General features: G+C 41.4%; 1 protein-coding gene across 4 annotated transcripts in view; it reads right to left on the bottom strand.

Annotated features, from left to right (window-relative positions):
- ASAP2 (ArfGAP with SH3 domain, ankyrin repeat and PH domain 2) overlaps positions 1–25,789 on the bottom strand; it is a 93,052-nt gene that overhangs the window by 43,103 nt on the left and 24,160 nt on the right. For all 4 annotated transcript variants that reach the window (XM_035109874.2, XM_035109873.2, XM_035109871.2 and 1 more), the window contains exons 2-9: positions 24,278–24,350; positions 20,427–20,572; positions 15,318–15,392; positions 13,591–13,640; positions 6,958–7,087; positions 4,463–4,548; positions 1,193–1,268; positions 321–407 (exon numbers count right to left, since the gene is read on the bottom strand). In XM_035109874.2, coding sequence (XP_034965765.2) covers positions 321–407; positions 1,193–1,268; positions 4,463–4,548; positions 6,958–7,087; positions 13,591–13,640; positions 15,318–15,392; positions 20,427–20,572; positions 24,278–24,350 — 723 coding nt within the window. The remainder of the gene's footprint in view (positions 1–320; positions 408–1,192; positions 1,269–4,462; positions 4,549–6,957; positions 7,088–13,590; positions 13,641–15,317; positions 15,393–20,426; positions 20,573–24,277; positions 24,351–25,789) is intronic.

The raw sequence follows: 25,789 nt of genomic DNA, 5'->3' as shown, positions 1-25,789 counted from the left end.
AAGAAGAAGGCAGGAACAAAGATATTGGAGATATACTTCAAGAGGTCCAGACTATGGGAAGCTCAGAAAAATTAATAACTAATAATTTGGATTGTAAATTATTTATTTTAGTTTATTGTTTTTAATTGGATTATGATTATGATTTGATGGATATGTTGATTGGCTGTTTTTATAGGGAAATTAATAAAAATGATTTTTTTGAAAAACAAGAAACCTTAACAAGATCACCTTGAACCCAAAACAAATTCATACAACCACTAAAACTATAAATGTTCCCATTAAATTAGAAAAAAGTATGTTAAATCACCTTACATGCTCACCTCTTTCTGCTCAACCTGAAGTGCAGTTTTTAAAATGTCCCTAAGTTGAATTAATTGCTTTCTTTCTTCATCCTGCACTTGCTTAATCTGCAGCGAAGACACAACAAAAGCTTGAAATAAACTGGCAGGGCTTCTACTCATCAGTACAAACCTTGATGCAGAGGTAATTCTCCTGTACCCTTAAGCAGCACATCCACTGACACTTGGGAGAGGGGAATGACAGTGAGGCCCTGCTCTTCCCCTTCACATGTTCAGGCACCACCACACATATGCTTCTGCTTTCACCTCCTCACTCCCCACAACAGCTGTACAATAAGACCAAATCTCCTGCAAGACAGAGCTAGGGGAAGGAGGGAGCCAGGATGGCTGGCTGGCTAAAATACCATTACATGGCTGTTGCTGGATTAGGTCAGAATTGCTCTTTCTACTGGTCCTCCTCAAACCTTGTCCATCTGCAAGATAGCCATTTTGCTTCTTGAGCTCATAATTTAAAAGTTGTGTTTCAACCTGTTCTCTTTTCTCTCTCTTTCATTCTATTCTCCCTCTCTCCTGAATACCTTTATGGATCCATCTCTTTCCCCCCTAAATTTTTTAAAAGTTGTGAAGGTGTGTGCTGCATTTTGTGGCTTTATTTTGCTTTAAGATGAAATTTTTTATTATTATTAATTTTATGAGCCTCTCTGGAGCAGGCTTCCTCAAACTCGGCCCTCCAGATGTTTTGAGACTACAATTCCCATCATCCCTGACCACTGGTCCTGCTAGGCCAAAAACATCTGGAGGGCCAAGTTTGAGGACGCCTGCTCTGGAGTCTCCAGTTGAAAAGCAAAGTATGCAAATGTAATAAGTAATATGAGGGAGATATGGTTACTTACTGTGTGAAGATCTGTGGAGAGCTTCTCTATCGATGGTTTTAAACTTTCAACTGCTTTCAGACCATCCTGAAAGAAGCTTTGGAAGTAAAAATAAAATAAAAAGGAATATAAAATTAATTTAAGATGCCTTAAAATTCCTGAACAGAAAAGACACAAAGCATTGATCAGTGTGTGTGTGCATGTGCGCACACGCACGCACGCACGCACACACACACACACACCACTAATTACATGTGAAAATCTGTAAAGAAACTTGATCACGAAACAAATTTCCTTTAGGCACCTCTGCAATATGGAATCTACACCCTTTTTGTGAAACAAAGGAACAGGCAAGATTCAGTAGTCATAGGGAAGCAGACAGTTGACCTATATCTCTTGGGCTCCTGTGGGATTTTTGTCTTAGATATTTTCAGGACAAGAGCAGAATTCAAGTAAGGAAATGGGGGAAAAATGCTATTTGATGTTTTGAGAAAAGGGGCTGATTAAAATATCCCCATTGCGATATTTGTTGCAACAATATTTCACCATCACTATTTTACCAACTAACCCAAATTTAACAAAAAGCAAGAAGACTGAAATGGTACAGAGGGGTTTCAAAATAAAAGGGGAGAACTATTCTCTCTTACGTAAAATAAAAATACGCTCTTCGTGACTTCATTCTGGAGTTTTTGGCTGTCATCCAAAGTAGTCATTTGAACTCAGGTAAAGGAACAGCGCCCATACAGATGTATTGGGGATTTTCACTGCTGTTCTGCCCAATAAGGCAAGCTTGCCTTTCAGCTGCTGCTGCCCAAGAGAGCTGCAGCAATCGAAACCACAAAGAAATCTCTGTCTTTTTGTGTGTAATTTTCTGAAACACATTTAAACTCCTGCTTTGGATCATGGCCACACAACATCCAACATTATATTCTCCTGGGTTTCTATGGGTTCATTAACATGTAAGTGAGTATATGACCCAAGCCCATTTTTGTACCTCTATGTGAGATGTGAGAACAGTGCCAATAGTTCATGCCGTATGCACTGAATCTGGTAGATAACTAAGGATGCAATCCTAACTCCTTCCTGGTGTGACTCTGCAGAGTGGCACTGCCACTGCTACATCTGCTCTTGGCAGCTACGGTGAAAATGTGGGGGGAGAGGCAATAGTGTCCGGTCCCTGCACCAGCTCCAGCTCGGCCACGATCCAGGGTTAGCTCAGTCTCATTTTGCTCTGTTTCAGGTCTTTCCATGAGCCTCTACTGATGGGGACACTGCCAGCTGGCCTCCCTCCCACCTGCCCATTTGTTGGCCAGCAGGAGGCTGATTCAGCTGGCAAAAAAACTGAGCAAAGGGGCACCTCCATACAGTTCAACTCACACACACACCCAAATCCCCCTGCATAAAGGAGATTTGGATTGCTCTGTCTGGCATCAAAGTAAGCCGTGTTTAGATCAGACTTGGCAGTTGCTTGTGCTTTCCAGAACTTCCATAGATATGCAGAAAAAGAAAGGTCTTTCCTTCCCATTTTTATGTTAGGGTCATCTCTGAATGGCAGCAAAGAAAACATGGAGCGCGTTGTTCATGTCAGAGCGCCATGTGCATAAGGGAGCTCCTTAAGAAGCTCTTGAATGGGAGGGTTATATTTATTGCTACTGGGAGACACAAAGGCTTTGCCTTTGAAATATTGACATTTGTAGTCCACAGACATCTATGCAGGTGCATGATTTGGGAGTTTTATACATAACAAAGCTCTATCGTTCTCCCTGTCTCTGCATTACCTTAGCTAAGGAAGGTCTGGAGAAGAAACATTCCGTTCCACGTTCAAGTCACCTTACTAATCATTCAACAACACACTGAGCTAGAATTCCTTTCTCTTTTTGAAGGCAGTAATACAAATAATGTGTTTAAATAATGCCTGGATTTTTAATCTGTTGTTTTTGTCCATTGTCCATTACAGGACTGAAACCTTTTGCTTTGGTATAAAAACGTCTGGAACATCTCAGGGGGGAGAAAAAATTCACATTTCATCTTCAAGCTCTGCAAGGCAACGCTAAGCCTGAAACTTTCCATACTGTGTGGTGGAACATTACTTTGCCTGTTAATACCAGGCACTTAACAACCATCAGCAGCCTCTTTTTGAAATGCCTGATAACTATACTATGCATTTGGAATATATTTTTTATGTTTGTCCCTTTCCCATTGTTTGATCTTTATCCCGTTTATAATAATAATAATATCTTTATTACGGTCATAGACCAGCAAAAAAGAAAAAGAAAACCAATAATACATAAAATAGATCTTGAATATCATCTTTGAACAATACTGTTTGAACAATATCCCGTTTGACATTTCATTTCTTTTGCTGGGCTTTTGGTTTTATTGCGTCTGTATATTTGAAAAAAATGCTTCATTAAAACATGATTCCACTCTAAAAAGACAATACTGTACAGCAAGGAACGAATGCAAGGAACACATCACAGAATGCGTATTTCGATAAAGGGGCATGGCTCAGAGGGACTGCATATGCTCTGCAAGCGGAAGGTTCCAGGTTCTAGGGAAACCCAGCCAGATGGGCGGGGTATAAATAATAAATTATTATTATTATTATCATTACAATCTTCAGCACCTCCTGGCAGGGGTGGAGAGACCCCTGTTTGAAACCCCAGACAGCCGCTGAACATCAACGTGTAGACAATACTGAGAGATCGATCGATCAATGTTCTGACGCAGAATAAGGCAACTTCCTACATAAAGTGTATTTGTGACTTGACTGACTGTTAAGTACTCTACTGCCACTTTTAAAACATCCACAGTTTGGGAAGCAGGTGCTAAAAATGAGTGAAAAGCCAGGGCTCTTGGCGCACTGTTCCCAACTGTGTGCTTTTCCTACCCCTGTGAAACAGAACTCCTGTCAGTTGCTAGACACACTCTGCAAAATACGAGAGGTGGTATAGCTGACACGCCTCATTCCTTTTCGCAGATTACTAATCATGCCAAATGGCCATGTGGAAATTACGAATGAAAGACAACTGCATGGCTTGGTATTATCTGAGCCTAACGCCTCATTTCATTTGAAATAATACACCCGGCTGACAATAATTGACCTTTTAACCACTCAGTCTGACGGAAGAACAGTAGTACAATATATGTACAGCTGAGCTTGACAGATTTGTACATGTTATCTCCAAAAAAAACCCCCAAAAAACCATTAGTGCTACTATTCTGTCAGAGAAAGTAGGAAGAACAATGTTTTCAGAGAGCATACAGTTACCAAAAGATAAGAGAACGTACTTGCACTGTGCGTGGAAATACTTGATCAGGTTTTGAAGCAAGTCAACTCCTTTTTTAATCTTGATCTCGTTGACTTTCAGCAGGTACTGTTAAAATAAATTTTAAAAATCACACAAAATCAATATTAATTACTGTTTCAGAATGAGGGTCATAGAGCTAGTGACAATTAAACCATTTTAATTCTGAACATTTTTTGGTGGGTGGGAGGATTCCACCACTGCTGGAGCAAATGCTGAAAAGGTTTTCTTCAGCTATCTAATGTAAGCAAGTGGAATGATAGGCCATGGTCCAAGGAACTAGTTCTGCACACCCAAAGCTTTATTATACAGCAGCTCCCTCTGCCACACGGCAAACTCCTTTTTGTCTTTTGTGAACTACTTCGTGAGATCCCCCTGAAAAGCGTTAGTTGGTCTTTAAGGTGCTACTGAAGGAATTTTTTTATTTTGTTTCGACTCAGACCAACACGGCTACCTACCTGTAACTTAAATAAAACAAACTACTTTTGAAAGCAAGGAGCATTTCTAAACAATTTGTGGCACGAGGCTTTCTCAGATGATTGTATCCATAATTCTCTGGAGTACTGGGGACATTTTCAATATACAGTGGTACCTCGACTTACGAACGACTTGACAACCGAATTTTCCGACTTATGAATGGGGGTAATGGCCGTGCGCTTACGAATGTCTTGACATCTGGAAAAAAACCGCGGCGGTTTTAGATAGGGATTTTTTCGACTTACGAATTTTTAGATAGGGTTGCTTCGACTTACAAATTTTTCCGTTTCCAATGCATTCCTATGGGAAATCGCGTTTCCAATGGCGTTTTTCGACTTACAAATTTTTCGACTTAGGTGCCTTCGAAACGGATTAAATTCGTAAGTCGGGGCACCACTGTATGAATAAAACCTGGTGTTTAATTTAACATGACATGAAGGCTAACAGAGTCATCAACTTCACTTGTAGTTTGGCCCTAACATCTAAAGCATACTTGCTTGGAAATTAGCTTAGTTAAGCTAATTGCAATGCAATTGCATTGTTGATCATGGTATCTCACTCACCATGAATGTGGGCACCTGGTAAAAGGAAATGTCAGACACCCAGCACATGAAAGCAAGGGACTGCATTGGTGCTGCTATTCCCTCTTCCTTCAAATAGCAAAAGATTGATTCTGGATCCTAAAACCCAAATTAATTTACTACACGTAAGGTCTCCAGCACAGCAGATTCGAGTTTAATTTACTGGGAAAACAAATCTTCTTTAGTAGCTCCTCACAAATTAAGACCAAGTATATTGATCCTAAGCATCTAGCACTAATCAGCTTTGTTCATGTGAACACAGTACCAACTACTCTTCATTTTGGAAGCCCTACTAAAAAATACAGTCAAACCTTGGATCCTGAACGCCTCTGTTTCGAAATGTTTCAGCTCCCGAACGCCGAAAACCTGGAAGTAAATGTTCCGGTTTTCGAACGTTTTTCGGAAACCAAACGTCCGACACGGCTTCCGCTGAGTGCAGGAAGCTCCTGCAACCAATCGGAAGCCGCACCTCAGTTGTCGAACATTTTGGAAGCCAAACGGGCTTCCAGGGTGGATTACGTTCGACAACCGAAGTTTGACTGTACCACAGAAACTATATATGACTTGCAATAAGCTTTTATGCACACACATGAGGCCAGGATGCTGAACTAGATGGGTCATTGGCCTGATCCACCAGGACTCTTTTTATGTTTATTTTCTCTCCTCCATTTCTGTTTATTCTACATATATAGTTTGCTGCAACAACCCAATAGGTAAACTGTTTAGCCGCCCCCCCCCCAGAAAAAAACCCCTACAAGTTATAAGCCAACTTCAATCCATTGTTTCAAACAATAGTTTGCAGGTTACTGTCAACCGTAGCTTGCAAACTATGATCAGAGCTGGCCAGAAATGTGAGAGAATTGGCATGTGAGAAGTGAAAAGAGAAACTGCATGGAGGGGAGGGGAACTCAAAGGCAGCACATTCCCAGTCCTACTAACTGTGGATTCAAGGACAATCCGCACAGGGCTACTGCCATACAAAACCAAAGAGCAACCAAGTTTGAAAACCGAACTGTTACAGAACAATCGCCAGGCAGCAAATTCATTGCAGCCCTTCAGGGCATGAGCAGCTCTTTCCCAACAGCTGCTAAATTTCCCTACTTAACCAAATAAAATGAGATTTTATTTTTTTCCCATCTCCCAACAATACTGCAGCAGATGGCAACTTGAATGGGCGCAGGAGACAATCCCCTAAGCCTAGGATGGGAATGGTTGCATAAAGGATTTGCCTATTTGGTTTGTTTATAATCTGCACACATACACACACAAAGGCTTCATGGGACGCCAGTTTATCATGGATAAAATAACTGTGTAAAAAGCAAGAAATTCCTTCCTAAAACTGGAACCATCCAGGTTATCTTCAAAATTCCCTTTACCTCAGCACTTGCCACAGAAAATAAAATAAAATGTTCACTCTTACCTCACACATTTGTAATTGGAAGAACCTCCTCTCTTTCTCCATCTCTTCTGCTATTTCAGCCCCACTTATTTCTGTACGTATCATCCCGTGTAATTTAGCGTGCTCCTTTTTCTCTTTCTCTATTTTTGTCCTGTGTGGAAGAGAACCAACAAAAGGGCCATCAGCATAAAACCTCCTTCTTTTACTTGTTTCGGTTGTTGTGCTTGACACCCTAAATTAAGGTGCAACCCACCCAGAATGGTGGAGCCGTCCTGCTGAGCTGAATAGTACTAAGCTCCAGATCAACATAGTTTTATTCTCAAACTAAAATGCTCCTCACTAAAATCAGGCCAACCTGCATAGGAATTGCTAGATTCTGTATTGTGCTGCGGGTGTGCAATCAGTTTCCCTTTTTTTACAGCTATGGAGCCCTTGGATAGTATGACGTCGTCATCAACTAGGTGTAGGGTCTAGGGAACAAAATGGGTTTCTGAAATACTCACTGAAGAGTGGGACTGGTAATAGCCTTTTTAAAACGTGCATGAGATACTGTACCTGTACAATAAAGTATCTACGAAAGAGACACACAGACACTCATTCTTGTCCTTGCAAACGAAACAATGAACTAAAAAGCAACAACCCCAAATCACTTATTAACGAAAAGTTGGGCCACTGAAAGGTGGATGAAGTCCATTGGGAATTAAGGTATCTCTGAAGCCAAACCCAAACCCTCTGTGTGTTAAGATTATAAAATTTATTTACTAAATTGCCTCACAATCCTCAAGAAGAAGTTAATGGAACATTTTACAATCACGTGGCAAACAATCCTCACAACACGGCCCACATATTACACACTCCTTTTCAGCTGCTACACTTCCTCAGCCAGTTATGTGAGCCAGCTCCCTTGTCGGGCTGAGTTTACTTTCTTTGAATGAAGCCAACCCCCCCCCCCGGTCAACCCAGAGCACAGCTGTCTTCCCTTCCTGTTCCTGAGCCAACTTGACATTGCACATGCAAGCCAGAAGGGCTGGGTTGGAGGCTTCCGAGTCTTACTAAGCAAGCTGCCCTTATTACCCAAAGGTCACTGTCGACCAACATGGGCGGCAGCAGTACAGCAGAGAACAAAACAGCAACACCGAGACCTACAACACATAACTAGGTTACTGGGATTAGGGGGCAGGAGTCTTCATTTTGCACTGACATTTGTGTTTATTGGTTCCCGCTGAAGCCACTGAAGTACGTGCGCTAAAAATCAAAGGCACATTTTATTTCTTAAAATTATTTCCACCCAGGAATTGCCAAGGGGCAGATTCTTAAAGAGGTAATGAGGCTCAGTATAAACATGATGCAAATGTAACAGGGCACAAGGTACGATTCACACTTCTGCAATTCAGGAAGGGGCTTTTTGCCCTAGGATGCTCTAGGCACAAGCCTGTGTCTGGTATTTCAACGTTTTCATACATATCTATAATTTCAGACATATGCAAAACCATGCAGCATAGAGAAGTGCTGAGAAAGGCTTTTTTATTATTCAGAAAATATAGGCAGCTCGGATTCCTTCGTTTGCATCTGTTATACACTTGCATAAGAACTGACATAATGGGCGACATCCGTCCCGTCATCATTTCCTCAAATGTGGATGCTTCAGACCATTTTAGCAGCACAAGGCACTAAGGAAGTAAAATACTCAATTCCCAATCTTGTATTCTTAGTTCTGGCAACGTTATCAGAGAACACAATAGGCAATCATTTCCCTCTACGCTTGCGTTTTCAATAACCGTAGTTGGATTAGAAGTGGGTCCGCCAACTGTAGTTTGGGCTACCTGCAAATAGCATTAACACGGGAGCACGTGTAATGCTAACCATAGTTAACTCTGAAATGGAATAAGCAATGGCTAAGCAAGTGGAGGGGTGCACAAGGTTGTCAGGTGCTATCCTGACTGCTAACCCATAGACAGGAGGTTAGGCATTATAGTTCTGCACCAGGCCATTGTGAAAAGGTCAACAGTTTGTCCCTTGAAAACAAGATGCCAAGGGAACTGAAGACCGAAGGAAGGTTCACGTACAAGGGCAGAGGAAACACTATTTACCATTTTAGTTACTATCCGCTGTCATCTAAGGCTACTGAACCAAAGCAGTGGATGCATTTAATTAAACCTCCATTGCTTACAAGGATTAAAGAATACACAGAATCTCCAGAGCTGTAATTCAACCCCTTGGGCAAACTAATCATCAATTTATATAATTTCTGTTAAAGGAGATGTCTGGAGCCAATCTAACACAGGCAGCACAGAAACACAAGTATTATCTTTCTCCTTCTCTCTCTCTGGAAACTGAATTCTTGGAAGGAGTACACTACACAGCAGCTATGTAAAAAAATCCAAAAAAAACCAACCAAGCAAGCTCCTCCGGAATAATTTATTGTTCAAATGATGTTCATTATATGTTTAACACAGGCACATTTACTATAGTCCTCTAACGCAAGGTACTTTCCAAGAGCTGCCTCCGAGCACAGCAATTTTTTCTTTCTGGCAACGTAACTCAGATCCATGAAACAGGAAGTGATGGCACCCTTGCTGCAGGCAGGAGAGGGGCTTTTTTGTCTGTTTCTTTTAAAGGCTTATGTGCTGCAAAAGTTCCACAAAAGATCTGGGATACTGCTGGAGGGAGAAAGAGTCATCTCACTTAAAGGCCTCGGTCAGCCTAAAAAGCTTCCTGATTAGGACTTCCAGATTTACAGAACATGGTGAAATGAAGCAGGGAAACGATGTCAAAAGTTGTCGAACAAACTGGCTCCCGAATGCCAAAAACCTGGACGTAAGTGTTCCGGTTTTCGAACGTTTTCCGGAAGCTGAACGTCCGACACGGCTTCTGCTTGAGTGCAGGAAGCTCCTGCAGCCAATCGGATGCTGTGCCATGGTTTCAAAATGATTTTGTGAGTCAAATGGACTTCCGGAATGAATTAAGTTCGAGAATCAAGGTTCCACTGTATTCTGAAAGCTTATTGTAGAGTCTTCTATAACGCTTAAGCAGCAGACATCATAGCAAACCAGGGTCTTCTTCAAGAATTCTGGTACATAATTGGAATCTGAAGCACGGAAGAGGCAGTTTGTCACAATATCAAGTTTTAGTGAGAAGGCGCACTCTAGCTTGGGAAGCCATAGAAATGTAGGAAGCTGCCCTCTACAGAATCAGCCAGCTGGTCCAGCTAGCTCACTTGTTGTCTATACTGACTAGCAGTGGCTCTCTAAAGTTGCAGACAAGGGCATTTCTCAGCCCTTCCTGGAGATGCCAAGGACTGGGCATGGCATTTTTGCATGCAAAACACGTGCTCTGAGTTTACAGCTCCCTCCTGTCTGCTGAGAGTGCAAATTATTTTCTTCTACTGTATATGCTTTGTCTGCATACCATGCTGTTAATGTTCAATCTTATAAAGGACAGTCTAACAGAACAAAGGCAAAGCGAGTGCTCAGATTTTAAACCCAGCCAGAGCTACTCATAGGCCCACGGTTAATTACTGGCACTTTTATCATAAAGTATTGAATAGCACTGTTGCAACAACCACTTCGAGGCACTGTCAGAAGTAGCTTTTCCTTTAGTGCTATCACAGACGCATCAACAAGAGGATGGTATTTCATCCGCGTATAATAAAATGTGAAGGCAGCCTTGCTACAGGCAGAAGGGGAGCTTTTTGTTTGTTCGCTTTTAAGGAAACATGCGCTGCAGTACTGCATGGAGAGTGGGAAGCACACCAGGCTTTGAAATAAAAAACCCACATCAGAAGTTGTGCAAAATGGTGTGAATATTGCTGGAGGGAGACAGGTCCATCTCATCCAAAGGCCTCCGGTAGCCTAAAAAGCTTTTTGCTTAGGACTTCCGATTCACAGAACATGGTGGAAGGGAGTAGGGAAGCTCTCTCAAGAGAAAATATTATAGAAGAGTTTCTTAAAGTATTCCATGGATTTGAAATAATAACACTGTCCAAATGAAGGAGCTGGTACTGGCCATATCTTCTTTCAGCCCCCAAACCTCAACTTTCATTCTTTTTTGTGGGGACGGGACAGATACTAATGTGCTGCTGGGTTTGCTTTGGTGCTGAAATAGTTGTTGACCATTTTTACTGGTGTTCTTGCTATTCTGCTAGGCGTTGCGTTATCAACACAGCTGTTCTACTGTGAACTTCACCATTGTTCTATGGCAGGGGTCCCCAGACTTACCGGGCTTTGGGCCGGAGGGCGGGGGAGTGCGCGCCCGTGCGCATGCGCACACGGTCGGAAAAAATCACCGAAAATCGCTTGTGCGCATGCGTATGGGCCTCCCCCGACCCGGAAGTGCACCGGAAATGACCTCTTCTGGGTCGGGAGAGGCCCATACGCATGCGCACAAAGGATTTTTGGCGATTTTTTTCCGATTTTGAAGATCGCCGCCGCGTAGCGCGGCTGTAAGAGCGGGCGGCGGCAGCGGGCGGCGGGGGTCGTTGCGGGCCGGATTGGGAGGCCAATTGGGCCACATCCGGCCCGGGGGCCGTAGTCTGGGGACCCCTGTTCTATGGTCTCATTTATGTGATAACTGCATTTTTGTATGTTGGAAGCTACCTAAAAGGCAGCCTCAAATATATATTAAATAAAAAGCAAAACTACTGACGAAGTAGTGTATCTGACGAAGTGTGCATGCACACGAAAGCTCATACCAAAATAAAAACTTAGTTGGTCTTCAAGGTGCTACTGAAGGAATTTTTTTATTTTGCTTCGGCTCAGACCAACACGGCTACCTACCTGTAACTTAAATAAAAAGATTTCACTTTCTTGTACACAGAGGTAAATTTGTCAACAAGTAGACAATATCTGGAGAAACCTTGGGCATGGGAGAAAATTTAACAATGGCTTCCAGTGGCCAAAGGGTGGAGCTTTCATGCCCTGCACGGCTCTGTATTCCTCCTGCCCCTCTTGTCTACAGTGACTACTGGTCTCCTAGACCCTTTCCCATCCTTTGACCGTCCCCTTAAAAATCTACTTCTCTTATTTTTACAAAAGGAGTGTTAAATACAACATTGGTTTTCTGTGCCAGGGGCAGATGGGGCTCGTCAACCTGGGAAGGTAGCCCACATAGGAGAAGGAAAACTCTGATCCTAAACCTCTGCTGCCTTGCAGGATATCTTGGGGAGAAGAAAGGCTGAGGAGTAAAACCCTACACAAGTCCAGAGTGGAGTGCCTAAGATGGTTGGGTGGTGCCTTGCACACCTACTTCTGGCAACTCCTGCAGCCAAACGTATTGCTCTGATTTCCTTTGAACCACATCAGCAAGGCCGAGAGGGGTTTGTGGTTTTTTGTCTGGGCAGTTCAGGACCTCGAAACACACTGCCCAGGCTTGCGCCCCAGGGAGGTCAATTCAGTGCTGCCAACACAGTGGTTTGACTTCACCCCTGGAGGTGCACTGCATTGTCTCTTGAGAAAGATGGATGCCAACAAAAGTGTTGCTGCAACATGAAGCTAAACCAGTAGGATTTCTCTCCCTTCACCTGCTACACACATTGAAGGAAACTAATCTTTCCTTACACACTCAATTTATCACTGAAAGGCCCACTAAATTGCACTGTAATAAGATTCTGAGTTGCAAAGCAAATTTTCAGTATTGTGCACCAACAGGTTCATTCAATGAGGGCATCTTGAGAAGGATTCTCAGTGGTTGCTCCACTCTTTATTTCATCTCAGTACCTATTCAGGGGTTTTTTAAAGCTAGAATTATGCAGCATTGGGTGACTTTACCTTGATGTATTTTACTGTTCCTGAGCTAAAGACTTCGCCAGATTACGTACTCTTTTGAAAGAGTCATGCACAATTGTTAAAAAGCAACATAACTTGTTCATATGTTAAAAGACACGAGCACATTCAAAATGGTTTTTAAATGAGATAGTATTTGTTTCTTAATTGCTCCTGAGGAAGTTTATTGGCTCAAAATGCACCGGGCCTTAATAAACAAAGAGACTCCTGTGCACCTTTGAGATTTCCTCATTTTCTATACTGGTGTCCCATTTCTCAGCCAGTGCTAACCTCTCAAAATAGCAGTTTAGGAATCTTGTATTGAGAGCTCCTGAACAGGAAACTAGTATAAATCATACAAAACCAATGCATGCACATATAAAGAGCATACTAAGTACTTCTGGTAAGGTATTAGCACACAAATGTTTTCAACTAAGTTTTTTTTTAAAAAAAACCTTAGAAAGAAGTTATACCAAGTGATAATCAACGATTAGAAAGTCTACAAAGTCCCACTAATTTCAACGGGACAGAGATAGGTTTGCCACTCAAATACTGCATCATCAAATAATGTTTTGCAGATGTCAGGCGCCGCAGCTCAAGCCCTGACGTAATTTTTCATATCAGCTTGCCTCACCTCCTGCACAACACACCTTTCAACTAAACTACCTAACCAATTCAGCTTCAAACCATTAAGTAATAAACACACACATGACTGGATCAGCCTCAGGTAGCTAAACTGGAAATGCACTGACCTAAATCCTTCATGAATTAAAAACTTGGGTTGCAACTCTACGCAGTCCTGAGTGTGGTGAACAAAGTGGCTCTTCCTTCTGAACAAATGTACATTAGCAACAAATCCAAATTACTGGCTATTTGACAGAAAGAAAATACATACACTTTTGTTTCATAGTCTTTCCACGCTTTATCAAAAGGTTTCTTCAGATCCTGCAAAAAATAAACATTTTTTAAAAGTTAACTGTTCATTCTGAAATCACCCAAACCAGTATTTATTTATTTTTGCAGTCAGGAACACCTTTGTCACCCTTTGAACACACACAGGTTTTGATTCATTCTATAAGCTTCTAATGACTCAGTGGGAGATGAAACAACGGGAAGTCCAACGTACACCACCCTCCATTGATTTCTGTGGGAGCAAAGATCATCACACTGACCCCAAGCACCTACTCAACACCAACATTAACTTCGAGTAACTCAAAGTATCTGAGAGATAGCTGGGTCTGAAGGAGTAAAGCAGCTGTGAACTTCCACTCCATTTATATGCTACTCCCTATCCTACAGAAACTCCCTGGAGTCTTTTCAGTCCATCTCCTCTGTTCGCCAATCACAAAAGTAGCTCAAGCAGAAAAAACAAGAGAGAGAGAGAGAGAGAGAGAGAGAGAGAGAGAGAGAGAGAGAGAGAGAGAGAGAGAGAGAGAGAGAGAGAGACTTGAATATTTGGCTCTATCATCCCTGCTCCACTCTTTTGATCCCCTTCCTTCCTTCCCATGGAAATGCCTTTCTTGCCTAAAGCCACAGTGTTCAGGCTCCTTGCCCCCCAAAGACGGTACTTTCATATAATATATGTAGTAGAACAACTCATTCTTATTTCAGTGGTACACAAAACCTTTGTATGTTCCATATCCTATTCGCCACTTGAGTAGCAATGCAGACCGTATTACCTCCTCACCTCCAGCTTACCTGTAACCACATCCACTGCCTACAGCCCATCAGATTCCACTTACCTGAGTCAGACTCAGACTCTGCTGCAGCCTAGTGCACGGCTAAGCTATGCCACTAGCCTGTCAACATTTTTTGTTTTTTGTTTTGCTTCCAGGATTCTCCCTGAGGGGAACATTGGAGGCAGACCTTGAGCTGGCAAGCATTCTACACTGTTCTCCTTTCCGTTTACAGGGGGGGGGGGGAAATAAACAACCAAACTGGGAAATTGTGAGGTTATTTGAACATGGATACTTTGATAACTGTGAAAGGTTGAGTTCTGTTTAAAGTGTCTTGAGAGGTACATGAGACAGAGCGAACAAGTCCAACCCTGCCCCTCACAATATCTCCCAAAGGAGAATTCTGGGTGGGAAATAGCATTGAAACAGGCCCTTGGTGCCTGTTAACTCATGCTAGCCAAAACATAAATATAATTTCCCAGTCACAGCAGAGAGGGGATCTTTGCAAAGTAGTGTGCATGTTTTAAATGGGTAATAAATCTTTAAAATGACATAATCATTGTTTTATGGTCACTTGCAAGCATCTCCAGCACTGTTGTCTTTCAATGCTCTTTAATATATGATGTATTTTCAAGCATTTTGCAAAAGTCACTAAGGAACTTCTTCATTTGTGTTTGAATGTGATTATGATGTTTACTATATAGATATTAAATACAAAATTGGCAGGGCTCCCATCTGCCTGGGAGCCAGGAAAGCGGATTATTCACTGTATTAGATACTTAGAAGTACTAGCTCAAAAAAAGGCAAATTTAAATAAAATACTTTATCTAATACTATGGATATGACGGGTTGTAATGAGTGGTTCTCCATCTGAAATGTGCTTATGCTGACAAGGACAACAACATAAACCATATATTGGTAAAATATATAGATATATACAACATACCCCTTTCACTCCTTTTAGATCTCCTTTCAGCAAACTGTCCAGTGGAAAAGTGATGATGTTGTTCATGTTCTGGATCTGCAATGAGATTGCAATAGTTTTAAAACATGTTTGCTCTTAGGCTCAGTAGTCTTACTTTGCCAGACAGATCTAGGAGCATCCAAACCTTGGGGAGCGACAAGTCGAAAGAGAGAACAGTGTGAGTGCACATAACATATCATTATGAAAACATAGCAGAGATAGCTTTCTTGAGTATGCACTGATTCCTGTGCTTTGGTCCCCAAGAGGTGCAGGACTCTAGTTTCCACATTTGAGGAAAGGGAAAAGATAATGACAGATTCCCTTCTTAGAAGTTGCCTTATTTCATTATTACTAACTCACAGTGCACAAGGTGTGGCTGTTTTCTCTTGCTATTGCGTTAAATTTTAACTTCCTCCAAATAACAGGGCAGGCATGCTGGCAACAGATGGAGCATTATACTGTATATGTATGTGATCAAAATTACAGATCCATACCTAGAAGTGTGGCTTTCTGTATTTTTTAAAAATCACTAATTCACCTGATGCACTCTGTAATGGTCTGTGATCATTCTCTACTTAACAAACAAAAGCACAGAGGAAATAAAGTTTTGAAACAGGTGTCTAAGCAACTTGTAGACTACAGCAGAATAAAGCAAATCAACATCTGCCAGCAATAAATAACAATTCAATCTAACACTCTCGTCAAGAAGGGAACCTCAAACCTAAAGAGACCATTAGAATACAAAAATAATTGGAGTTGGCTTTAGTAAGAAACAATGCAAAAGAAAAACAGGCCTTCCCAAAGCGTTTTTCTATTGCCACATAACCAATGAGCCATTTCAGGTGCAGCACAAGGCCACAGCTCAGTTCATGTGTAACAATAAACCAAACCATGGTTTAGTGTGAATGCCTAAGTGTATGAGCTCCCAGAGAGGAGCAAAACCAACCACCAACTCAGGTTCAGAGTGAAGCAGCCATAATCTCTTCTTTAGAAGACAGCATGCTTGCACGTTCCTGCTAAGCCAAGGTTAGCGTTACATGCCAACTAGGTCAAAGGCTGCATTAACACGTAACACTAAACTGGGGTTTAACAATATATAGATGAGCTCCAGTGAGAGTTTGCTGCAGTATTCCAACACATACTACTACACTACTAAAGATCTATTCATATCTGCACCGTGTCACATAAAAGGGACTTTCACCCTTTTATGTGACATGGTGCACATATGAATAGATCTTTAACCACAATGGATGTAAGTATGACAGGATGGTTGAGGGGTATGCTATCAGCATTAAGTAAACTTGTCCATACAGCCTTCCAAAGACAAACTAACCAAAGTTACATGAGACTATCACCATACAACTGTCCTAAGGAAAGTTGGAGGCAGTTTACACAAGTGTATTCAGTGATCAGTGCCAAATGAATGACAGAAGCTTTGGCAAGGAATAATACTGTGCTCTGCCAAGGAAAGTGTTTAATTACTTTTTTCTGGAAAGTGCTCGACATACTGATATCAAGGCAAACAATAAAAGGGGTTTCACAAAGTGCTTGGAAATATTATACACACAACACAGAAGTGAGCTCTCATGAAAAAGAAGACACAATGTATTAATTTTCAAGTTGATTAAAAACACACACACACACACACACAAAGACACATAGACTCAATTTGAAATTTCATTTTCATGAGTGGAAACTAAAACGTAACAAGCAGTTTTGAAAACAAGGGTTTAGCAAGAAGGCTTGTAAAAACAGTAAAAGCTCTATTTAATGGTTTTTAATTGTGGAATTTCAAAACTAAGGTGTTGGTTTTTTAATATAATAATAATAATAAACCCAATGCTCAACAGAGCTTATTCCACCACTCATTTCTTAGAGGACTGCAGGTTAATTATTACAAAAGATCAACAAAAGGAATCAATCACAAAGGCAATGGAGTGAAAGGTGCTTTTGGAGAATATACTGTAAGTCAATAGGGGAAAGGGATATTGACAGCTGTCCTTATAAACCCAGTCCCTGTGATGTTTTATAGTAAGCTTTAAAAAAAACAAAAAACCACACAACCCACTGGTTTTATTGGCTTTATTTCAACCCAAACACTCCTAATTCTGTTCACATGCTGTGTACCCCTTGCCACATGTCTGCTAATATTTGACAATCTGTAGCACAACACATTAACTGTTTCCATCTGATATGAACTTTCGTTTAAAGTTAGCTACGCTGCACTCCTACTGCTTTGCCCTTCCACCTCTCCTTCTTGGTACTGTTTTAGGAGTATGCTCAATCGGTCAATGATTAGGTATCTTTAATGGTCTACTTCTGCTTCATTGACTATGCAAAAGCCTTTGACTGTGTCGACCACAGCAAACTATGGCGAGTTCTTAAAGAAATGGGAGTGCCTGATCACCTCATCTGTCTCCTGAGAAATCTCTATGCGGGACAAGAAGCTACAGTTAGAACTGGATATGGAACAACTGATTGGTTCAAAATTGGGAAAGGAGTACGACAAGGTTGTATATTGTCTCCCTGCTTATTTAACTTATATGCAGAATTCATCATGCGAAAGGCTGGACTAGACGAATCCCAAGCCGGAATTAAGATTGCCGGAAGAAATATCAACAACCTCAGATATGCAGATGACACAACCTTGATGGCAGAAAGCGAGGAGGAATTAAAGAACCTTTTAATGAGGGTGAAAGAGGAGAGCGCAAAATATGGTCTGAAGCTCAACATCAAAAAAACCAAGATCATGGCCACTGGTCCCATCACCTCCTGGCAAATAGAAGGGGAAGAAATGGAGGCAGTGAGAGATTTTACTTTCTTGGGCTCCTTGATCACTGCAGATGGTGACAGCAGTCACGAAATTAAACGACACCTGCTTCTTGGGAGAAAAGCAATGACAAACCTAGACAGCATCTTAAAAAGCAGAGACATCACCTTGCCGACAAAGGTCCGTATAGTTAAAGCTATGGTTTTCCCAGTAGTGATGTATGGAAGTGAGAGCTGGACCATAAAGAAGGCTGATCGCCGAAGAATTGATGCTTTTGAATTATGGTGCTGGAGGAGACTCTTGAGAGTCCCATGGACTGCAAGAAGATCAAACCTATCCATTCTTAAGGAAATCAGCCCTGAGTGCTCCCTGGAAGGACAGATCGTGAAGCTGAGGCTCCAATACTTTGGCCACCTCATGAGAAGAGAAGACTCCTTGGAAAAGACCCTGATGTTGGGAAAGATTGAGGGCACTAGGAGAAGGGGACGACAGAGGACAAGATGGTTGGACAGTGTTCTCGAAGCTACGAACATGAGTTTGAACAAACTGCGGGAGGCAGTGGAAGACAGGAGTGCCTGGCGTGCTATGGTCCATGGGGTCACAAAGAGTCGGACACGACTAAACGACTAAACAACAACAATGGCCCTTCAATGCGTACAGTTTTTCTCTGGATGCTGCCATCATCTGGCATCTTATGTGAGTCTAGGAAACAAGTACTGTATTTTTTCCGTGTATAACACGCCCCCCATGTATATGACGACCCCCTATTTTTTGGAACTACAAATTAAGGAAATGGGGGGAATTGCCCAGTTGTTGAGCTTGGGGGGGGTTTGCTCACCTGCCCTATCGCCGCTGACAATCTCCTGCTTGTGGATGCCACCAATCACCTGTCCCCCCTCTACACTATCCGTGTATAAGACGACCCCCAATTTTTAACATTTATTTATAATGAAAAAATATTGTCTTATACTGTACCAGTTGTACCTCCGGTTACGTATCCCTCCAGTTATGCAAACTTTGGGATACGTAAGTGGCAAACCTGGAAGTATATTTGGAAATGTGTGTACCGGGCGTGCATGTGTGTACAGAAGCAGTCCCTCCAGTTGCAGAAACCTTGGGATCCGACCGGAGCTCCAGAACGGATCCTGTCCACAACTGGAGGTACCACTGTACATGGAAAACTACAGTACTTAGGATAGGATATACTTGCCAGTGCATTGCCACAGTATTCCCAGCCGTGCAGGGGTGCCACATTGGCATTAAAGATAGGTGTGCTGCTTATATGTAGAGTTGGGAAGTTACTGAGAAAGGAACTTTTTCAACCATTGGACAACTGGGATGGTGACAGAGCAACTCACATAAAAATGCCTTGCTACTCACTCTTGAGGCACTAAATATTACGTAAGTGCTGTAATACTGGAAAGGGCTTGTGAGTGGCACAGCTGTCTTTTTTAAAGTACAGTGGTACCTCTACTTACGAATAACTCTACTTACGAATGTTTCTACTTACGAATGGAGCTCCGTCCGCCATCTTGGATGCGGTTTAGATAGGATTTTTTCTACTTACGAATTTTTAGATAGGGTTGCTTCTACTTACGATTTTTTTCTCCCAATGCATTCCTATGGGATTCGACTTACAATTTTTTTCGACTTACAAATGTGCATTCGGAATGCATTAAATTCGTAAGTAGAGGTACCACTGTATCTTCTTCCAACATCTGAACAAACACTATCAGTGCCGTTCAACACAATCATACTGCGATGCAATGTGGAGACCGGGTCAAAATGACTCATCCTCTTCCCCCCATTTTTCCTTCCCAGCTCCCAGGAGAGGGTTTGGTTCAGTCAGAGGATAGCAATTAATGTTATTAAGGGTTTATAAAGAAACCAATTATAAAAGAGGCTGGACGTCTCTCCTTGAGACGGCTAGATAACAAAGTTGTCTTTGCAACCATTTACAATATCCACTGCATGCACACATGAAACATTTCCCCACAGTAATCAGATTTCAACTCTACAGACATTCACATTTCCAAATTAAAGCTCTGTTAGCTAAGCTTCAGAAAGGGCTATTCAGTTTTCGTTTTTTTTAAAAAAAACACCACTAAGTCAAAGTACTGTATATTCTACTGCACTTCCTCAGATGCCACTGGAAGGTTACTGCGAAATTTGAAGGGTAGCTAAGCTTAATGTCTATCAAAGCTTTGGACTTTGTATGAGACCAAGTATTAAAGATTAATACCATTAATACCAAAGCTACACCATTCAGTTCCAAGTCTACATATAATAATAGTTTTAGGGAGGGCCAAATTATTTCATACCAAGTTTTTGAAGAGCGCCGTCAACTCCTTTGTAAATACTGCAAATTTTAGAAATGCTGTTCCTAAATCTGGATCATCCCTGCAGACGCAGTTTCCTCCAAATTTCTCCAGTGCTTGAGTGTACTGTTCTTCATTTTCCACATGAGCTTCAAAGAGAACAAAGATCATGTTAATTTCAATTAGGGTCTCCACTAATGCAAAATAGCCCCTGCAGTTGGAAAATAGTTGCATTTGAACACTTTCAATTTTGTATTTATATTTTAAACATTTGTTAAGATTCAAAGCAACCCACAAGATAATGCATAATAGATAAAAAAAGATCTCCAAAATGGAGGGAAAGGTCATCAAGATGTCATAACCTGCACTAAAACTTTAGATTCTGATCGCACATCATGCAAACAAAAACCCCTCTATTCCTTAGATCCTTGCAAATCAAACAGCTTAATAATTTAATAACAACCACCTATGTCTTATACATCAAAAATCTAACAAAAACCGGCTAACTAATTAACAATTACTTAGTTGCATGTTTCTGAAAACCTACGTCCTGCCAGGAAAAGCTTCCCGTTTCATTTCAACGGGGAACTATCAGTCTGCAGCAAAACGAACAATGCCGAATGTATAGTGTCAGAGGGCCTGATGTGGCTACTCTAGAGTAACGACTCCAGCATAGTCTTTTTAGGCTTTTATTAAGTGCTGATTATTTACAGTGGTCAGAACGATCTATATACATGCTTAAGGTGAGGTGTCAGAACCTCCGAACGGCGATTGGCGCGTTTTCTTCCAGCACAGAAGCTTTGGGAGACCCAACCTCTTCCCCCTACGTTTGCGTCGCAATTCGGGAGTTGGGGGGATTGGCCTTCCCCCCCCCCCGTGCGCCCAACTTCCTGTCCCACCTGGGGCATGGGCTCCGCAACCTTGCCTGAGCCTCGGACACCACTTCCTGACTCTCCGCTGGAGGCAGAGCTCTCCCTACTCTCTCCAGCGCTTGGGGATGGGCTGGAACTTAAGATGGGAGGGACTTCCCTGTATCCCTTGTCCCTCACATATAGGTATATACAAAGTGCACATACAAAGTGTATGAATCAGGGTCCAAAGTATCAGAACAGATCTTATACAACAAAGGTAAACAGATGCAGAACATAGTAAACAGATAACATACAGGAAAAGTGAACAGAAAATTCCAAACATTCAAAGATATAAAAGGAGGCCAGCCTAGGGAGGCAATCATCCTTTCCAACACTGTCCCTCTAACCGAAGTGTGCACAATGTTTTACCCACATTTGCAAAGGTTGGGAAGGAGCTGCTGTGGCCAAAGCTCTCTTCACTGGTATAGCACTTGGGGGGGGGGGGCTGCAGTGCTAAACCCATGGGCACAGTGCCTCAGGCTCTGTTTGCTGCAAGGTATTCCCACCTCTGAAACATTGCAGTCTCCTTTGCCAGCAAACATGCCCCACAATTTGAGAACTACTCTAGTAATGTGCAGTTCTGGTGTCGGACACAAAAGACCGTACCTGGGATCTTCTGAATGCAAGCATGTGCTCTACCACGAGCTACAAATATTTTACTTTATATTTTAGGGTTCTCACACTGATCAAATGACCGGTCAAATGTGAGTTATATTATTTGCCAATGGTCAATTGGATTGTCACTTACTGGATTGTCACTTATTGGATATGCTGCAGCGGTGGATTTCCTTTAAGGAGTAGGGCTATCTGACTTTTGAGATCCCTTTCAACCTCATGGCCTTGTTCACACATAGTAGTAAGCCAAACTATAGCTTGTGAGCTTGCAAGGTCCCTGAAGAGCTCAGAGCTGCTTTGTTCATTGTCAAGCCTTTTTTCCCTTCCGATGAGCTAGGCCAAGGTTTGGCTCAGCGTGTCATCCAAACCAGAGCTTGTGGTTAAGCTCCCTCCTCACCAACCGCAAGCTGTATCCATGATCAAACCTTGGCATGGAAGTAAAGAAGAGAGGGAGGAGCAAAGGATCTGTGAGCTCCTCTCCAGGAACCTGCACGATTGAGCAGTCCTGATAACCCATAATTTGGGTCACCATGATGTACAAACCAGGCCTATAATTCTGTAACTCAATGAGGCCAAGATTGCCACTGTCTTGGAAGCAGCTTAGCCTTCAAATTTTTCTTGTGGTTTCGTTTGCTAGCAATGAGGACTTCTTGCCTACTAACCCGACACTCTACCCAGGGACAATCTAGCTACATAGCTGTGAATCTCCTACAGGCCGCTTGGTCTAAGCTGCAAAGATCTCCAAAACAGAACACATAAGCCTTGCAGAAATCTTTACCTCAACACTCAGAAGGAAAATGAATTGATATTGAGTGTGCTTTACAGCTAGGTTGAAAGAGCTGGAACAGAGCAAAGGGAGCTCATTCTGCCATGGGGATTCAAACCGCCAAGCTTCCGATCGGCAAGCCCAAGAAGCTCAGTGGTTTAGACCACAGTGCCAACCGTGTCCTCACATATATTAGTAACTTTGAATCAAGTGATCAATCAATCAATACCTAACTTACAGCAATTATTTACATTTTCCCAAAAAAAAGTTGGTTTCATTTGTTTTTATAGATATCTAAAGTCTCTTTTTTAACAAGGTTGGTATTTTTTTAAATACTTGGCCATAATTTGATGACATTTGACTGGCCAAATAACCGACTACATGGCAGTTACAGCTAGTGTAGGAATGACCATAAGCATCACTTGAAACTTGCTTACAGATCACCAGGCTGCAGTATTGCACTTACATGGCATAATACATTACTGTATAGGAAAAGTTACTTTCAAGTCAGGAGAAATACAATGCTCTATTAGTGAAACCCATAAAACTAAGTTTGAGGTCTTTGCAAAACCATTACTAAACTTGTTGGTTGTGGTGCAGAATTATTGTCTACAATAATTCACCATGGCCCAGCACTTGCTCCTGGCAAACTGTTACCTGCAAAATGGAACCCAACTTTATGAACACATATTATCATGGTTTCGACATTATTCTAATCTATGATCATTGATATACCCAAACCCTAAACTGTGGTCATTCTTAATTGGGTTTAGGCGGGGGGGGGGGGGGAAGAGTCAGCTTCATAAACCATGGTTTGAATTAGCCTGTTTCCCTAAACCACAGTTAAGACGAGCAACAGTTTGTCCAACTTTGAGCACAGTGTTGCGGTTAATTAGAAACAAAGGATAAAGCAGGCATCCCCAAACAGCGGCCCTCCAGATGTTTTGGCCTACAACTCCCATGATCCCTCCCCCACAGGACCAGTGGTCAGGGATGATGGGAATTGTAGTCCAAAACATCTGGAGAGCCAAAGTTTGGGGATGCCTGGGATAAAGCATCCAATCACCAGTAGAGGAGCAGGGAGTATTCAAGCCCAAGGCTCATTCTTCTAACATTAAATCACAGTTTAGAGTTACGTTCTAACAAGGCCACTCCCTCTCCTCTCCTCTTTCCAGGACCATTTCACTCTTACTTCCCAGTGTTTACTATGATTCTATATTACTTGTGTACCAATTCAAAATTTTCATTTTCAACCCCATGCCAAACCATGTTTTCAATCTGATTTGTGGGAATCCTATGGATTTTATCAAGCATAACTTGCATCAGTGCATACGTAAACAAAGAACCATGGTTAACTCTAGAAATGAAAAGCACTCAAGAAAGAGGCAACATAAAGTTCTTATTCATGGGCTTCTGGTTGGCAAACCAGGGTTCACGGGGAATCAGCATTATGTTTGCACCAAGCACGTCTATAACACTTTCACAGATATTCCCAGCAAATGCCTAAGTAGGGCAAGTTTTCAAATACTTAGTTTTTAGCAATGTAGTTAGACTGTACATACCAAGCCCAGAAATATTTATGGCTTTTACGGATTTCTTCATTTTATAAAGAACAGTTCGGTCAACATCCAGTGCCTATAAATGAAGAAAGATAAGAAGAAGCTTTAATATTTATAAGAAACCAGCTCATTTAAATGGCTACCAGAAAAAAAACACATGAAAACCCTTACATACTGCAGTAATATAATGACCAGCTATTGTTATAATTTAAATATATTTATATAGAATGTTCATCTGGTGAGCACACTCCATTATCCTCAGGAAAAAAGGAGGCGAGTTTTCCAGCATGCAAAGCAGATTCATTTGTATTATTAATATTGCCTTAATAGTCTCAACATGAGCCATATTGTTAGCATTCCTACAATTTTGAACTAATATGGAAATTTCCAATAGAAATCTGGACTTCTATGTAGCTGACATAGCAAACAGACCAGTATATTAATAGCAACATTAACAATAGACTTCCATTGGGTTTTATATGATTTATTTTATTAGCACACCTGACCATATTAACTTGCTGCCTGCTGTGATCCAACAAAGCAGACACAGCTTTCAATAATGCAATGCTTTTAACCAAGGCAACATATTCATAAGCTTCCAAGAGCATCATGAACACCCTATCAAAGAAATTAAAAGATGCTCTAATGATCTTGCCTCTAAGCATGAATAGTAAAATAATGCAAGGCTACCAAAAGCCAGTGCAAGTGAAGGAGAGCAGGCAAATCATTAGTTTAATTCTCAGAAGAGTGACAAATCTTCATTTGGTCTAGAACACTACCAACCCATTTCCACACACAATACACTGCAAATAATGCCAGTGCTGTGTCCACAAAGCTTATTTTGTGTCTCAGGGAAGTCCCTAAAGGTTAGATGAAGTGCCCTTTAAACAATCTCTACTATCTACAAGCGCTGTTTTCATCCATCTGATGAAAGTAATAGCTGAAAAACAAGAGTTGCTTAGTGAAATATATTCAGTGAAATATATCTTGCATGATTTCCATTCCTTAAATATATGTTAGGTGTACCTCAAAAACTAAAATACTTCCAAGAATAAGGCAGACTTTTCATAAGAAACCCTCTGCACACAAACACATACATATAAATTTGTGTTACTGTCACCAAACTCAAACTATAGAGAAAAATATATAATTTGGCATGTGTTCAGTTGTTTAAATGTCTTGTGAATTCAAAGCATTTAGGATTCAAAAGAAAAACAACCCAGCAATGACATTCTATGTATATGTACTTACATACAGCATGTTTATAATATAAAACATCACTGTAACCAGCAAAATTCATGTCAAACTGTCAAAGATGACATGCTTTGTTTTATTCTTCACAGGATACATTAAGCATTTAAATCACGCTGGAAGCCTGCTGGGTTATGTATTTCTGTACACTGAATAATTAACTTTACTACAAAACAAAAGGAAATACACACACAAAAACTGGAGTTTCCAACCAAAGCTACCCAGACAGCCTTGTAAAATATGCCCCGTTCTTTCCTTTGTCTG

The sequence above is a fragment of the Zootoca vivipara genome, chromosome 3 (genome assembly GCF_963506605.1).
Source record: "Zootoca vivipara chromosome 3, rZooViv1.1, whole genome shotgun sequence".
In the NCBI taxonomy this organism is placed as follows: domain Eukaryota; kingdom Metazoa; phylum Chordata; class Lepidosauria; order Squamata; family Lacertidae; genus Zootoca; species Zootoca vivipara.
Note: the sequence above shows the minus strand (reverse complement) of the source record. Positions and strands in the feature narration are given on the sequence as shown.